The sequence below is a fragment of the Gopherus evgoodei genome, chromosome 18 (genome assembly GCF_007399415.2).
Source record: "Gopherus evgoodei ecotype Sinaloan lineage chromosome 18, rGopEvg1_v1.p, whole genome shotgun sequence".
NCBI lineage: Eukaryota > Metazoa > Chordata > Testudines > Testudinidae > Gopherus > Gopherus evgoodei.
This window is the reverse complement of record NC_044339.1, coordinates 14,735,120-14,751,736: the sequence shown is the minus strand read 5'-3', so window position 1 is coordinate 14,751,736 and position 16,617 is coordinate 14,735,120. Positions and strand designations below refer to the sequence as shown.

General features: G+C 45.5%; 1 protein-coding gene and 1 non-coding gene across 2 annotated transcripts; both read left to right on the top strand.

The window, feature by feature from the left end:
* Nucleotides 1–1,631: 1,631 nt before the first annotated feature.
* Nucleotides 1,632–12,894, top strand: TNFRSF18 (TNF receptor superfamily member 18). Its single transcript, XM_030537883.1, has 6 exons — nucleotides 1,632–1,884; nucleotides 4,118–4,261; nucleotides 7,379–7,466; nucleotides 7,960–8,057; nucleotides 9,168–9,293; nucleotides 11,278–12,894. Exons 1-6 carry the CDS (start codon nucleotides 1,719–1,721, stop codon nucleotides 11,418–11,420), a joined length of 765 nt encoding a protein of 254 aa, XP_030393743.1. The 5' UTR covers nucleotides 1,632–1,718; the 3' UTR covers nucleotides 11,421–12,894.
* On the top strand, nucleotides 12,682–12,754 carry TRNAK-UUU. Its single transcript has one exon. It is a non-coding gene; the product is annotated as a tRNA-Lys (tRNA).
* Nucleotides 12,895–16,617: the final 3,723 nt, after the last annotated feature.

Here is a 16,617-nt window from a genome sequence, read left to right as displayed (position 1 = left end):
CCATCTGTCCTGGTATGCTGCCCTCTCCCTGCTCCCCTGGTGTGACAGCCAGGGTCCATACACCCCAAAGGGAGAACAGGGGGTCTGCACCCCAGAGAGTAAATAATTGAGCCAACTGGTTGAATACAATACTATTATGTGTAAAACAATGTCAAGTAAGGCCTTTTAGTGAAGCTCTTAATGTTCTGAATGTGATGGTCCTTATGAGATGCATAGACAGATTGTGGTTGTGAATTGATGTATTTATGTAAGGATAAAACTGTGCTCATAATTCGTGCTGCTACCTGCAGCTCCACCTCACAACAGGGAGATACTCAGCCAGGCAGGAAGGTGGTCAGCCTCAACTCCCCAGCCAGAGAAGACTAGCTCCAAGCACCTAGCACTGTACAACCTAGAAAAAGACCAGTCAAGGACCGTTCAAGTTATTGGGAAAACACTGAAACAACTTGAAACTGAAAAGAAAATCCCAGTCTTGGAAAACTAAGAAAGGAGGGAACTTTTTCTTTCTTTCTTTCTTTCTTTCTTTCTTTCTTTCTTTCTTTCTTTCTTTCTTTCTTTCTTTCAGAAAAATCTGCAAAGCCAGTTAAAAGGAGAGGGGTTTGAAGTGAAGGGTATCTAGAACTGAGGGACTGTCTCGAAGGTGAGGGGGCTGTCTGTGAAGACTGGATCCCCACTATGAGCTAAGGGGCATGCTGGGAAACCGAGCAAAGGCAATAGGTAACTTGCACTAGAAGAGGCATTTTTTATCTAATGTATAATTGTAAAACTCGAGGTTGTGTCTTTACATTGCTCTTCTGTGTAACTTGGATGTGCTTGCTTCCCCTTACTAGCTCCTCTTTGGATTGGTGGTTTTTCTATTAAAATAACCCTTTTGTTTAGTTTTACCCCAGACAGGTCTCTGTTGTGCTGCATGGTGCATGTGTCCCAAAGTGAACAGAAAACTGGGGAGCAGATTTCACTCCTTTGGGAGTGACAAACTAGAGGAGTAAAATCCCAGTGTCCAGTAGTGAAGAGCTCTTGTAAATGGATTTGGGGAGACTCAGGACCAGAAGGGCCTTTGAGGTCACCGTTCAAGGAGGAAGTAGGCTGTTGGAGCCAGGGTGAGAGCTTTAGGCCTGTAGGCTGGCTACTGGGGTCAAGGCTCTGAGCCATACACAGCATGGCAATACAGCACAAAGACACCGAAAGTTACCAGGCAGGTGGTGACAGAACCTCTTACTGGTCTGGATGATCCCCAAAACATCAACCGCTGAATGCAACGGAGGTTGAAAACCTGGACTCCCCGGGGTTGTCTACACAAGGAAGGATTTCGGAATAACTCAACATTCAAACCCTTCTTTTATCCAAATTAACTTACAGGTGTAGACAAACCCCTTTGAAAATTTCCTCCTGCTGCTTCCAGGATGCTCCATCTTCACTGATTTCCTTTGAAAGTGGCCCCTTAACCCTGTTCTTAGTAGAAATTCCTGCTAGTTTGTTCTGCGTTCAAATAATGAAGCCTTGAGGATATGTCAGTCTTCTCCCTGCCCCCTCCCCTTCGAAACAGAAACTGCGTAGAGGAAGAAAACCACATGTAGGCGGTAGCCACACGCTACAAAAAGTGCTCTGCCGGTTCAGAAAGCATCAGAGAGACAGGAGGCACTTGGCAGAGGTAAAGCTGAAATAAGCCAGCTGAGACACCTAAGCTGCAGCCACCCACAGGGAGAACAGCTTGAGATATGGCCGAGCAAAGAAGACTCCGTCTCCCCAGGCAGGGGATCTGCTTGGTTTTGTTGATGGACCTGTGGCTGAAGGTGGAGCTGGCTCTGGCGACTGAGTGCTCTGATGATGAATTCAAAGTGGTGACCAAGGGGGGTATTACAAACTGCGTCAAGTGCAGCTCAGGTAAGGGGGTGAGGGAAGGTTCCTTCTGTCTTGTCCATGTTGCATGTTGACCATAGAATCAATAAACGTGGGGAAGGGAAATTTCAGTGTGACAGGAGCAGCAGTGTGTACAAAGGAAAGAAGAAGCCAGGGCTTCCCCCTTATTGTTATCAGAGAGGGGCCTGAGCTGCAAAATTCAGACTAGATTCGTGTTCTTGTTTTTTAACCTGCCTGCACCCAAAGGTTGCCAGTGAGGGGCTGGTTTTGGGTTGTCTCTTTGCAGAAATAGGAAGGAGCAGGCTGCAAAATCTGGATCTGGCTTTGGACGCAGAACCATACCAAAGCTGAAGGGTGGTTTGTTTCTAGCATGTTGGGCCACGCCCAGCTCTCCTTAGGATTCGCTGCCAGATCTCTCAGCCAGCAGGGTAGTCGCATCCTCTGCATTTGAGCTAGAAATGCTCTAATGTGTGGGACCAAAAGGAGGAGAGCTGGATTCTCCCCCAGCCTTGCAAAGTGAGTGTCAAATGCCATTAAATCATAATGCTTTGCAAGGGCATAAATGACAATCAAAGGTGCAAGGTAATAGGGACCCAAGCCCAGAGGCTCAGGGTCATTCCAAACTGTGTGCAGGTCTGAGGATGTTCATGGAAGAATGCAACTAGGATGTGATGGATTCTCCATCACTTGCAGTCTTGAAGTCATGATGGGATGTCTTTCAAAAAGATATACTGTAGCTCATTCAGAAGTTATGGGCTTGATGCTGGAATTACTAGGTGAGGTTCTATGGCCTGTCTTATGCAGAAGGTCAGACCAAATGATAATAATGGTCCCTTCTACCTTTAATATCTATAAATTGCCACACCATCATAGATCTAAGGTTCTTCTGGTTTGGCATCATGTCTATGACCAATGTTGGATGCTTTAATTGTGCAATATACAGCTAGTAGGTATATACCTTCCTGATCCCGCAACTGCTGATCAGCTGATGAAGAGGATTGGAAGCCATTGTAAATTTTACCCTGGATGGTGTAACAGCAAATGCTGTTCTCATACAGAAATGGCAACATTATCAGCTGTAGTGTTCCATTTTTCTCGCAGGCAGTTTTGCTGCCTAGACAAGGGTTTTGTTGTATTATGTGAAAGTGACGTCAGATTCTGGCGTAAGTGTAAAGGTGTGATGCTCGCACACAGTGAAGTACCCTGTCCCCTCCCATTGTAGACTTAAGCAAGCGAGTGGGTCCCAGCCCACTTTCCCAGTCTTGCACATCCACCTCAGCCAGTCACACCTTTGAGCTTGCACTAATCTGTACTTTCTGTTTCGTCCTTGATTTTACCCAGCTGCTGGGAAAACATGCAATTCTCTTTCCTCTAAATAGCCCCCTTGGGCCTGGTGTCACAAGCCCTGGCCCTAGCGAATGTGATCAGTCCTTCATTTTCATGACCACTGGAGTCTCTCACCATTTGCTTTACTGTTCTGTTTTGTTTTAAAGGGTGTCAGAAGTTAGAGATGGGCACGAGTTGCAGAGTTCAGATCTAGGTTTGGAGCTGAGCTTCTCCTGATTTGGAAGCGGGAGAGGGTCGGCTCTCTGGTTTTGACTCTGTCTCAATTTATTTTGGAAGCAAATAAAAGCCTGAACGCCAGGGTGGAGCAGGGAATGAGAACCGTGGCATTGGTGGTCTGGAATCCTGTGGGCAGCCCTCTGACACAGGGACTTCACCCGACTACGCAGGGCATTGCCAACAGACAGGAAGCTCGAGGGCTGAATGCAGAGCCCATCCCTATGCGGTGCTCCCTTTGGTCACTCAGCACCCATCACGTGAAATTTCCATTCAGTACCAATGGGCTGCAACTGCCTGCATTTTTAATATGAAGCATTGCATGCTGGGACTTAATGGCTGTATTTTCCCATTAACGGTAGGGAAAGCCACGGACTTCTGGGCGCTATTTTTGGCCCCGGGATTCACTCACCCTGACAACATATATGGCTCTAGGAATCCCAGTGTGCTGGAAAGTCACAGTGGGTCAGATTCTCCACATTTTACCTCAGTGTCACCCCACTTACTGAAACAGAGCCCTTCTGGATTTCCACCCTCGTAACTGAGAGCGTGTTTGGCCCCAGGTCTATATATCATTCCCAGAGGCACTCTCCTGCCTAGAAGAGGTTCTCTAGCATCACCCAGTAATGCCCAGGTTAAATAACAAGAGTCAGTTTCTGGTCTCTGTTATACCAAGTCTAACTTTTTGCTTTCCCAGTGACACCCGGCCTTTCGGATCCGTGTCCTGACATCCTGAAACCGACCTGTAAGTGTAGTCCTGGGTACCAGTGTAGTAATCTTCCATGTACGATCTGCAGTCCACTCCCTCAGTGCGAGGCGGGGACGGAGCTGAACAAATCAGGTAACTATAGGAATGCAAATGAGTCTGCCAAGTCGAGCTCCATAAAGGTGGAGAGGGATGTCAGTCAGCAGACCTTGTACATACATTCTCTACACGGGTGCATTCTGGAAGCCTTCTGGTGGTAAGGAGAAGACGGCTCAGCAAGCCACCCATCAGCTTTGAAGTGGCTGAAGTCCATGAAGAAAACAGTTCAGATCCTGAAAACACTAACATTTGCTAGCTCTTTCTGGGCTATTTTGCAGCTCTAAAATGATGGTGGTGAGAGGGGAGTTGTGAAAATGTTACCTAAAAAGATGTGTTTTTTGCAGCCAAACAGGCAAAATGTCAAAATTCTTCACATTTCACTGCTAAAACTCTTCTCTAGTATTTTACTCTATAATAAGATCATCTTTGTGTGTTCAGAAATTACATTGAGGAGCGTAATATAAAAATGATGGATGGACAGAGTGAAAATTAGGCCAGGTTTCACTCCAAAAGAGTCCTCTCTCTGAGTGTAAACTAACCAAATGCATAGGGTTGGAGGTGGGGCGGAGGGGTCATTAAATTGATCCAATTTCATGAAGTGCCAGGTTTCAAATCTAATTGCTAATATTTTGCACAGCTCTGGGGCATAACAGCAAATATTCAAAGAAGGGAAATGAAAAGGGAACTGAAAAACCAGAATAGATGAGAAGAAGTTGGAATAGCAGGTTTTAATTTACCAGTGAATCATAGTTTGAAAATGGGGAGATAGGGTGGTGGTGTGGTTGAGGCACTGGCCTGAGACCTAGAAGGTGTGGATTCAAATCTCAGCTCAGCGACACGCAGGCTTCTTGGGAGACCTTGGCAGGAAAAACATTTAATCTCTCACTGCCTTATTTTTTTATGGATAAAAAAGAGAGAATGATACTTCCCTATCTCACAGGTAGGTTGACCTGATAGCTCCATAAATACGTAAGGTGTGCTCAGATATTATAGCAATGGAGCCCAAACAAAAAGGTAGATTTTAAGGAGGGGACTGATTCAAATCCCATTGAAGTCAATTGTAAGATATGCATCGGTTTCGTTTTGAAATTTTCAAAATGTCCCATTTTGGTTTCTCGAGTCTAAAGGACGTTTTGTTTTGAAATTTTAGAACATTTAGACTAAAAAAGGGGTGGGAGGGGAGGTCAAAATCGGAGTGGAACATTTTGAAATGATGGAAACAAAACATTTCATTTGACCCAAACCGAAGTATTTTTTCATTTTCTCTCACAACATCCCAAACAATAGCTCTCCCATTACCTCCTCTTAGGGGACTAGTCTACAGTCTAATGGATCTCCCTCCTCAGGGGTTTCTTCTACTGTCCATCTTAAAGTGCTCCTTTCTTACGTTGATCCCGTTCCTCCAAGTCTTAGAAATGCAGGGCTGGAAGAAACCTGAGAGGTCATCAAGTCCAGCTGCCAGTGCTGTGGCCAGACTAAGTAAACCTAGACCATCCCTGACAGGTGTTTGTCCAACCAATTATTACAAATCTCTAGTGACAGGGATTCCACAAACACCCTCGGAAGCCTAGTCCCACACTTAACTCCCCTTAGAGTTAGAAAGTTTTTCCAAACATCTAACTTAAATCTCCCTGGCTGCAGATTAAGCCCTTACTTCTTGTCCTACCTTCAGTGAATATGGAGAACAATTGTTCACCATCCTGTTTATAACAGCCCTTAACATACTGGAAGACTGTTATCAGGCCCCTCCACTCAGTCCTCTTTTCTCAAGACTAAACATGCCCTGTTCTGTTAACCTTTCCTCATAGATCAGGTTTTCTAAACCTTTTCTCATGTCTGTTGCTCTCCTCTGGACTCTCCAATTTGTCCACATCTTTCCTAACATGGACAATTACCTCTTGTGTCTTACATACTACACTCCTCTTAATACACCCCAGCACATTGGCCTTTTTCACAGTTGCTGTTGTTGTTGACACATATTCAATTTGTGACCCCTATAATCCCCAGATCCTTTTCAGCAGAGCTAACACCTAGCCAGTTATTCCCCATTTTGTAGTTGTGCATTTGATTTTTCCTTCCTAAGTGAAGTACTTTGCCCTTGTCTTTATTGAATTTCATCTTGTTGATTTCAGATCATTTCTCTAATTTGTCACGGCCATTTTGAATTCTAATCCTGTCCTCCAAAGTTCTTGCAACCTCTCTTAGTTTGGTCTCATTTGCATATCTTATAAGCATACTCTCCACTCCATTATCTGAGCCATTAATGAAAATATTGAATAGTCCTGGACCTAGGATTGATCTCCGTAGGACACCCTTCCAATTTAGCAGTAAACCATTGATAACTACTCTTTGAGTACGGTCTTTCAACCGGTTGTGCACCCACCTTATAGTAATTTCCACTAGACCACATTTTCCAAGTTTGCTTATGTTACGTGGGACTGTGTCAAAAGCTTATGTTACGTGGGACCGTGCCAAGATATATCATGTCTATTGCTTTCCACCTGTCCACTGGCCCAGTAACCCCATCAAAAAAGAAAATTAAATTGATTTTGCATGATTTGTTCTTGACAAATCTATGTTGGCCATTCCTTCTAACCATACTATCCTCCAGGTACTTACAGATTCATTGTTTATTGATTTGTTCCAGTATCTTTCCAGGTATTGAAGTTAGGATGACCAGTCTATAATTTCCCAGGTCTCTTTGTTCCCCTTTTTAAAGGCAGGCACTGTCTTTTCCCTCTTCCAGTCTTCTGGGACTTCACCTGCCCTCCAGGAGTTCTCAGAGATAATGGCTAATGGTTCTGAGATTGCTTCAGTTAGTTCTTTAAATAACCTAGGACGAATTTCATCAGGTCCTGCCAACTTGAATACATCTAACTTACATAAATGTTTTACCAGTTCTTTCTCTATTTTGACTTGCATTCCTTCCCCTTTGTTATTAATATTGTGTTGAGTATCTGATCTCCATTAACCTTTTTAGTGAAGACTGAAACAAAATAGACATTAAACCCCTCCCTTTCTGGATGTCATCAGTTATTAGCTCTTCTCTCCATTCTCCATGTTTACTCTCAAATACTTGAAAAAGGACCATACTTGTCTTCCTATGGTGCAATACTGCTGCCCAGAAGTAATCCCTTTTCTTTTCTCTCCTAGGCACTGATCACTTCAAATTCACCTGTGAACCCTGTAAAACTGGAACCTATTCTGACACTCTGAACAGCTGTTGCAGACCTTGGACTAAGTAAGTATTTATGGATCAAGGTCTTCTTTAGCAATGTTCATGATACACACCTCAAGTGGCAACTTTTACATTTTTGTGAAAAATTAAAGCCACAGCAATTAATTATCCAAGAGTCTGCTGGGTTACTATTACAGGTGTTTTTGCTTGGCAGCATATCACATGAATCTTTTCTTTGGTTTTGTACCCAACAAATCTTAAAGTGAAGCTTGGTGAAACCAAAAAAGCCCCATGTTTTCCACCTACTTTCAGGTCAAAACCACAAATTGACAAAAGCATGGAAACAGTTTCAAACTGGGTCTGGGTGGGATTGAATCTTAACAAGTTTCTCAGCAGAACTGGTCCAGTGTATCCAGAGGGGGCAGCCATAATTTGGCCAGCTGTGCGCTAAACGAATAAAAAATAGAGGAAAGAGAGACAGGCGGAGTGGGAGAGGAGGAAGCGGGGGACAGAAACAGAGAGAGATCTTCTTAACAATGCTTTCTCTTTTTCTTAGCTGTGAGAGTTCTGGATTACGAACAATCAGGCCAGGAAATCGTACCCACAATGTGGAATGTGGCATTTTCGGAGCTGTGACCCCAGTTCAGCAGCAAGGTACGTCCTGGATGGCAGATCATTTACTTCAGACTCTTCTTTTCCTCAAGGCATATAAGATCCCCAGGCAAAGGCACGATCCTGAGTTTGTGCCATCATGGTTGCTTGGCATGGAAGAAATAACCCTTGAGTTCCCTGTGGTATTTATGAAGCAGCATGAATTGCTGAGAAGTGCAGATTTGAACATCATGAAACATTGCTAATAATAATAACAAGCATCAAAGGGTCAAGAGGAGAAATATAGGGGTGGTAATAGAACTGTTCCTTAGCAAATAGATTATTAGAGTTTTCCATCCGGCATCTGCTGCTCTTTAACAGGGCTCTCTCGAGACACAATTTAGCAGTTAATCACCCACATTCAAATTTCCTTCAGTCTCTGACTCCCCCACCATGTGCCAGTTATCAGTCCCACTCACCCAGGTGTCAATTAGCAGCAGAACCTGGAAACTCAAGCTACTGATGGGAAAAAAAAAATTGGATCCCATCCTGACAGGTGCCAAGCATCTCTGATGGGCCCTGAATTGGGGAGTTGAGGGAACTCAGCAGCCTTGGGCCCTTTGTATGCAGATATCTTTATTTCTACTGGGCCAGGTCACTGGAGCTGCAGTAAGGGTAAACATTTGGTCCATTGTGTGTTGTGTTGCTTCAGGGAAATTCTGGGCTGGGTTTGACTTGTACCATGTGACACTCCATTGAAGTAAAAGGTAAATGGGTGAAAAGATAGTGCCTAGACATACTAGGTTCTCATTACAACACAGAGAGAGGTGGATGCTCGTGTTTAAGCAATGCAGAGATCATGAATGCTATCTGTGTTTAAGCAATGCAGAGATCATGTATGCTATCCATGTTTAAGCAATGCAAAGATCGTGCATGCTATCCACAAACAATGATCTGCACACGTGATCCCAGGCCAGTTCTGACCTTTGTGATTAATAACCTGGACAATGGTTTTCTCTTTCCTAGTTTCACAATTCCTCATCTGACTCAGGCATGGATTAGCATACTTCTCCCTCATTTCCTTGGAAGCATTGGCTTCACTGTAGCGCTGGGCTGGGCTGTGGTCAGGTTATCTATGGTCATATATTTCATTTCATCCCCCCATCTCATCAGATTCCAAGTACACCACCGTCCTGGCGATACTGACGGCACTGGGTATATTCATTCTCATCCTGATGACTTTCTTCCTGCACCTTTGCTTATGGACACTAAAGAAAGAGAAACTCCACATCGTTGAAGGTCAGTGCATCTGTACGGACTATTCCATGGTAACTGAAGGGAGGAAGGCATGGGTCAGTGGTTAAGGCTCTGCAGACTTGGTCGACTTGGGTCAGTTCCCTGCTCCACCATTGACGTAGGTTGACCAGACAGCAAATGTGAAAAATTATGGACAGGGTGAGGGGTAATAGGAGCCTATATAAGAAAAATACCTAAAAATTGGGACTGTCCCTATAAAATCAAGACATCTGGTCACCCTACATTGACATCTTATGTGACCTTGGGTAAGCCACTTCAGTTTTTATATCTACACTGCAATCAGAGGTGTGATTGCAGCTTAGGTCAGCACACTCATGCTATCCTTAATCTAGCTAGCAAGGCTTAAAATAGCAGTCAAGAGGTGGCAGTACAGGCTTCAGTGCTAGCTCTGCAAACCCACTTGAGGCAGTGGATATGTACTCACATTGCTAGCTCATGCTGTCAAGTCTTCATTGCTGTTTTCAGCTATGCTAGTTAGATTAAAGTTAGCATGAGTATGCCTACCTGAGCTGCAAATCACACCTTCGAGTACAATGGAAACCCTAAACCTATCTGTGCATTTGTCTCCCCATCCCTTCCTCAGAGGAATAGTGCAAAGGTAAATATGCTTCGGACAGAGAGCTGCATGGGGACTGTGTAGATACAGATGTGATGTGTGTCATGAAGCAGACTCTGGATATATAGGCACCGTTTCCCAGTTTGCTTACACAGCAGCAACCGGGGGGTGGAGGGGAGGGGTGGTTTTGTGTGTCTATGCTGTGTGCACAAGTATTTGTGGCCTGCAGGGAATGTGAGTGTGCGAGGAATGGACAAGCAAAGGTTATACTGCCCGTTCTTCTAAAAGTATAATGTAGTTCATAATCTTGAGCTATAGCTGGGCTTAATCTATAACAGGCCCCTCCCAACACTGAGGGTCAGATTTCCATTTGCACTAAGGGACTAGACAGTGCTGTGGGTTAAGTGCTGTTAAGTGGAGGTAAATACATTCACATACAGTCCCAAAACCCCTTGCCCTGTCTGAGCAGTGCAAAGGGGCCTTAAGGTATGTCTACACTGTGAAAAAAGCCTCTTGGCAGTGAGTCTCAGAGCCCAGGTCCACCAACTGACTCGCGGGGCTCATGCTGCGGGACTAACCATAGCTGTGTGGAGTTCGGGCTTGGGCTGGACGCTTGGCTCTGAAACCCGGTGTTGGGGGAGCGAATCACAGCCCGAACGTACACACTGCTATTTTTCACCCAGGCTCTGAGACTCGCTGCCATGAAGGGTTTTTCCACAGTGTAGACGCACTCTTAGCATCAATGAGAATCTGCCCCAGTGTTATGGACAACGATCCAGTCATGTCCTTTCAGATTCATGAGCCATCCACTTGAAGGCAGAAATGAGGCAATCCCAGGCTGAGGGCCTATCATCAGGGGTGGCTCCAGGCACCAACACGACAAGCGCATGCTTGGGGCGGCAAGCCACTGGGAGCGCTCTGCTGGTCACTGCGAGGGTGGCAGGCAGGCTGCCTTCAGCGGCGTGCCTGCTGGAGGTCCACCAAAGCCACGGGACTAGCGGACCCTCCTCAGGCAGCCGCCAAAGGCAACCTGCCTGCCATGCTTGGGGCGGCAAAATGCCTAGAGCTGCCCCTGCCTATCATGAAGGTCCCCTAAGCAACCCATTTTCTGGCAGACACTCCAAAACAGGAGGCATTAGCCATTGTGTTGAGGTGTATAGTGCACAGTATATATTTTCTATTTGGGTTGCAGCAATTGAGATATTTGCTGGCCTCCCCTGGACTCATTCCAAGCTCTGATGTGATACGATACTCTAACATCTCTGGGGGGACAGCAAGACTGGGCTCATTCATCGCCCTATCTGGTGCACCTGTCAGACACCCGTGAAACGCTGCTTCCCCGGTGCACGGCATTGTTCCTTACAACCGCAAACCTAACGTCTGCTTGTTCCCTGGGTGTGCTCCCTACAGAGCCTGATCATCCTAGCCCTCTGCTGCCAGCTGTGCGCCGCCTGGTCGAAGATTCTTACAGCTGCCAGTTCCCAGAGGAAGAACATGGAGGCAAAACCGCAGAAGGAAAACTCTCTTATTGCCCTTTTGTGGGGTCGCACTGAAGTTGCAGAGGAAGTGTAAGCCACTGCCGGAGGAGCAGAGCTGGGCTTGTCTTTTCAAACGTAGTGTGGAGAGGGGCAAAGGGGCAATTTCAAACATAGCAGCAAGAAGTGGGCTTTTGTAACAGAGTTTGTGTTAGAAACTGAGGAACAACTAACTCAAGTTGACATTTAGTGCAGTCAGAATCCCAGCTGCATGTTCCTCCTTTTCTGAGTCCAGCCCTCCTGAGCTCAGTCTGGGACTAGAATATCCAGATCTGATTTTCCCCTGAGCGTCACATGCTCATGACCCTGAGGGACCTCCCTTACTGCGTGGCATTTCCATAGAGTGTCAGGGTCTCTCTATGAGGTCCTACAGTTGCCTCTGTCCTGGCCATGTGAGTATGTCCCTGGGGAACTCAACTGTCATTATCATGAGTAGTTTTGCCAAGGTGGCGCGTGTGTCTACTGGGCATATATGAAGGGAGTGGGCCGGGGGGACAAAGTCTGACTAAAGGACCACATACAATATGCAAGTCTGCAGTCAACCATATTGCATTCCACTCACCCCGCATTGCCTTCCATTTGTAGGTGAAAAAGGGAGCTCTCTCTGAATCTGTGAAATAGTTTTGCTCTCAGGTGGAAACAGGATTTCCTTGATGCTTCTGCTGATGGTGCAAATCTCAGTGCACAGCTCTTGTCCTTATATAGTTTCCAGTCTGAGGCTACGTCACTTAATGCGGCTGTGAGCCCTCCTCTGGAGACAATCAAAGGCCTTGTGTGTGGTTGCAGAGATTCTTGCAGCAGAGCAAGAGCCTTGGCTTAGCGATAGGAGAACATGGGGGTGTTTTGGGTTCCATGACACTTCAGAGAACATTTACCTGGATAATTTTTGCCCTGGGAGCCATTTTTGTTTGAGGAATAGTCAATTAAAAATACAAACAATCAAAAAACCAACCTGAGGCCTATTTACAAACCATAAAGAATCTGCTTTGTAAATAATTCCCACCCAGCTTCTAAACAAAACAGAGGCTAGGACTCACATTTTTGGGCAGGACGAAGGGAAAATCGTGCCCCAATTCTAGCTCCTGAGCTGGTATAAATCGGTGAAGTGCAATGGATGTGACCAGCAACTTCAGTGGGGCTACGCTGATGTATGCCAGCTGAGGATCCAGCCCCAGAAGTTTTGAATTTTGTTAAACTAGAACCCCAGATTTTCCCAGGGTACCCCACTGGTAGAATGAATCCCTTCTGCCTTAATTTAAAAGGCTAATTCCTCAAATTTGCCTGGCTAGCTCAGTTGGTAGAACATCAGACTTTTAATCTGAGGGTCCAGGGTTCAAGTCCCCGGTCAGGCACAGAAAGTCTATCCTCCTGTGGGATCTCCCAAGAACTTCAAAAAGCACACTCTCCTTCATGTTACGGGAAGGGATAGCTTAGTGGTTTGGCCTGTTAAAACCAGGGTTGTGAGTTCAATCCTTGAGGGGGCCATTTGGGGATTTAGTTGGGGATTGGTCCTATTTTGAGCAGGGGGTTGGCCAAGATGATCTGGTCCTTTCCAACCCTAATATTCTATGATTCATCTTTTGGGTCAATCTCCTTCAACAGAGCTACTTTGCATTAGCAAAGGATGTGGCCTTTTGGCTAAGATTCAGTGTCTTTCATTGACACTATCTGACTGCTATGTAGTTTCCCAGCTCTGCCCTCCCCGCTGTTCCAGGAAAGACCGATAACTTTGGAGAGAAATCTCTTGATGACTAAAAGCTCCCTGAGCCAGGGTGAGGTTTTGAGTCAGAGTTCATATAAAGAAAATGCAAATATCACCTACCTCAAACCAGGACATCAATTTCCTCTTCTGATTTCTGGCGAGATAATGAAGTGACGCCTATAAGTTAAGGCAAGCACCGGAAATATTAATGCGTGGTGAATAGAAATTACATTTTTCTATTAAGTGATAATAAACTGTGTTATCCTTAGCTGTACAGGCATGTAAAAAGAATGTAATGCAGTCCCATTGATAAGGCCTGCTCAACAGAGGAATCTCATCAGCTCACAAGTATTTGGAAAACAATTCGGCATGTCTCTACAATTCCTGAATCATTTGAGCTGATTGTTGGGTTCTTCACACTGACACATTCCCGTAATTTCAGTGTGTCACCCTCATACTGCCAGAGCAGGGTTCCATGGGCATTTATTGTTCTAACATTCTTTTGCTTGCTTCCTTTTGTGTGTATTACCAAATGTGGTGCTTTTGGTGCAGTAACTGTAAGGGGGAGATCAGGTAGGAAGGACTGTCAGTTATAGCACAGTCTGAGAAGTCTGGACTCCTAATGCTGCCACTGTCTTGGTATCTGGCCTTGGGCAAGTCACTTAACCTGTTTGTGTCTCGGTTTCCCTATTTGTAGTAGAGGCATTGTGTGACATAACTGGTGTTTGTAAAGCCTTTGATGCTTCTCTAACGCCTTTCAGCCAAAGACTTCAAAGTATAATTCTTACTCAGGAAAGCAGTATTTACTCCTGCATCCTCCACCCACCACCTTGTGAAATTTGACCAGTTCCCCATTAATTCTCCAACATTTATCATGACTCTCATGGGTGCGGCTAAATCACATCAGCAAAATGATAAAAACGAGGAGGAGAACGAGGTTTGTTCTACTCCAGCTGTGGAATGTACAGATCTACAGCTGGGGTGGGAGGTGGGGTGAACGGGAGGATCCAGAGGGAACGGACCCCCAAAGGATGGCTTTGTCTTTGTCAAAGAGTTTACATTTGGAAGCTGTCATTCTGTGCATTGCCTTTCCTTTAGGCAGCCATTTTGTTTACTATGTACGTTTAAAAAAAAAATCTTCTTGTGACCTTTTGTAAAGGCAAAATAAACATTCGCTCTGACTTGTATATCAGTGGAACTGATCTGAACTGAGCCGAGATTAGGAACAATTGTGGGGGTTTTGGTGGCCGTTTTCTGTTTGTTTTTACATTCTCTTCTGTTGGCGGATTTATCTCCGTGCCCTTGACTGGAACGAGTAAGTTTTCTCCACGCAGCTCTTCTGCAGACACCTGGCTCCTACCCTCGCACACCCCTGCTATTCCACTCCTGGGCCCAGGGCCAGATTAACTATTAGGCTAATAAGGCTATAGCTTTAGGTCCTCCTATTTTTAGGCCCTACTGATCGGGCGGGGGGCGCGGCCGGGTGAGAGGCGGTAGTTTGCTCACGCAGTCCTGCTGAAGTGCTCCTGCCAGCAGGAAAGGCAAAGCAGCCCCCATGGCTTGGCAGGAGCTCAGCCAGCAGCCTGCTGCGTCTCCCCGCGCTGCAGTTAACACCAGAGACCGGATGCTAAAAATCCGGTTTCCACGGGAACCCATGCCAGCTGTGGGTGTAGTTTGAGCAGGCATTGCCCCCTGCCCCGCAATTTCTCCATAGCTGTCAGGGAGGGCAGAAGCTCCCTCTGTCCCTCTCCTCTGCTGAGGCTGGCAGGCAGCTCCAGGACGCTGGGACCTAGTGCTAGTCACTGTCATCTTCTGTGTGTGCTGGGTCCTGTTTCTGGACAACTAGTGAGTGGGGTGGGGGGGAAGCGGCAGTACCACAGTGGTAGGGTGGGAAGCTGGCACAGAACCTGCCCACACTCTATCCAGCTCCAGCCAGAACTACTGTCTCCTCCCTCCTCCCCCCGGGTATAAGGAACGACTTCCCACCCAAGTGTAGGAAAAACAAAACAAACCGTCCTATTCTGGATACCAGGCCTTTAACTTTTACAGTGCCTTCCCTCGAGGGGCTTCAGATTTATGATGCACTGTGTTCAATACTGTGCTGAACTGTACTAAAAATCAAAGAAATCCAGTTTTTTTCTTTGATGTGTTTTTCTGTACTGGGATGCACAGGCAGCCAAGTTCTTTCTTATGCTCAGCACGATTCCACAGGCCAATGCATCTCTGTACTTTTAAGGGGTTGCAAAAGCACTGGAGGAAGCTCAACATACAATGTTGTAGGTTCCCACCCCTGCGCCCCCCACAAGGATTACAAGGATTCTAAATCCATGTCTTAGGAGGCTATGATAGGCTGAATAGGCTAAAGGCAGGTTCTGTCCATTTACTGGTTCTCTAGCAATTCAATCCCTCATAAAAATACCTTACATTTGATTTCTTTTGAGTTTCATTCCAAAACCTTAAAGCTAAATAAACCTGAAGTTAGTCCTCATTTTTCTGCCCCAACTCAAACTAATTTTTTTCCCGAGTGGAAAATGTTGAGTAAACCTGGAATATGATTCAAGAAGGGAATGAGAAAACCGGCCAGTTCCTGCTGACAGTTACACCTGGTAACTTTATTGACTTCAAGGAGAATGGATTTTTGCACAAGAATAGATTTTGGTCCCTTCTGCTTTTTCACACCTGGTATAAGCAGAATCTCATTCACTTTCCACGCCAACCTCTGAGCACTTTGAGGGAAAAGGATTAAGCAAGGTCTGCTTGATTTACACAGGCAAATGAAACAGGAAGGTCTCCCTTCATTCTACACCAGCCTGAAACAAACACCAGACCCGATGTAACAAGGGTGTCTCTACAGCAGTCTTGGTTGGACTGTTCTTTTGAAAGATCCTTAATGGTTCTTTTAAGATGCTGATTTTCAGTCTTTTTGTTGGGGGGGGGGGCGTGCAGAGAACACAACAGGGAACAGCTCTGTTTTGTCAACTCCTAGTCGTTCAAAAGCCAAAAGGCTTTAGATTAAGTTTATTTAATGTTTGTACAGTGATTCTAGGAGGAAGGCAGCCTAAGAGAAGGACAGCATAGCAGCCCTTGTGCTACCCCTTGCTCAGAAGTATCTGTTTGAAGAATTGCATGTTGCGAGAGTAGAATAAACATGTTAATTTTACATAAATAAATAAATATGCAAATATATATGTAGGGAAATGTTTGATGACATCATCAGGATTTTTTTACAATATGTCATTCATACTTAGGCCTTTAGCCTCCCATTAGCCTTAGGCCCCTCATAACCTTAATCTGGCCCTGCCTGTGCCCTCCAGCAAATCTGCCCACACTCCAAACCAGCAGTATCATCTACTATTGTAATCCTCCCTCCTCTCTCACCACCTCCTCTGCTTTAGAAACGGGGGATTTCCAGGCAGCTGGGTAAGCCAGTTTTCCAGCTACTTAGTACCATCAGAACTGGAGAACAGCGCTTAGATAACGCTAACGTGGGCAAGAAGAAGCCAAACTGTTGGA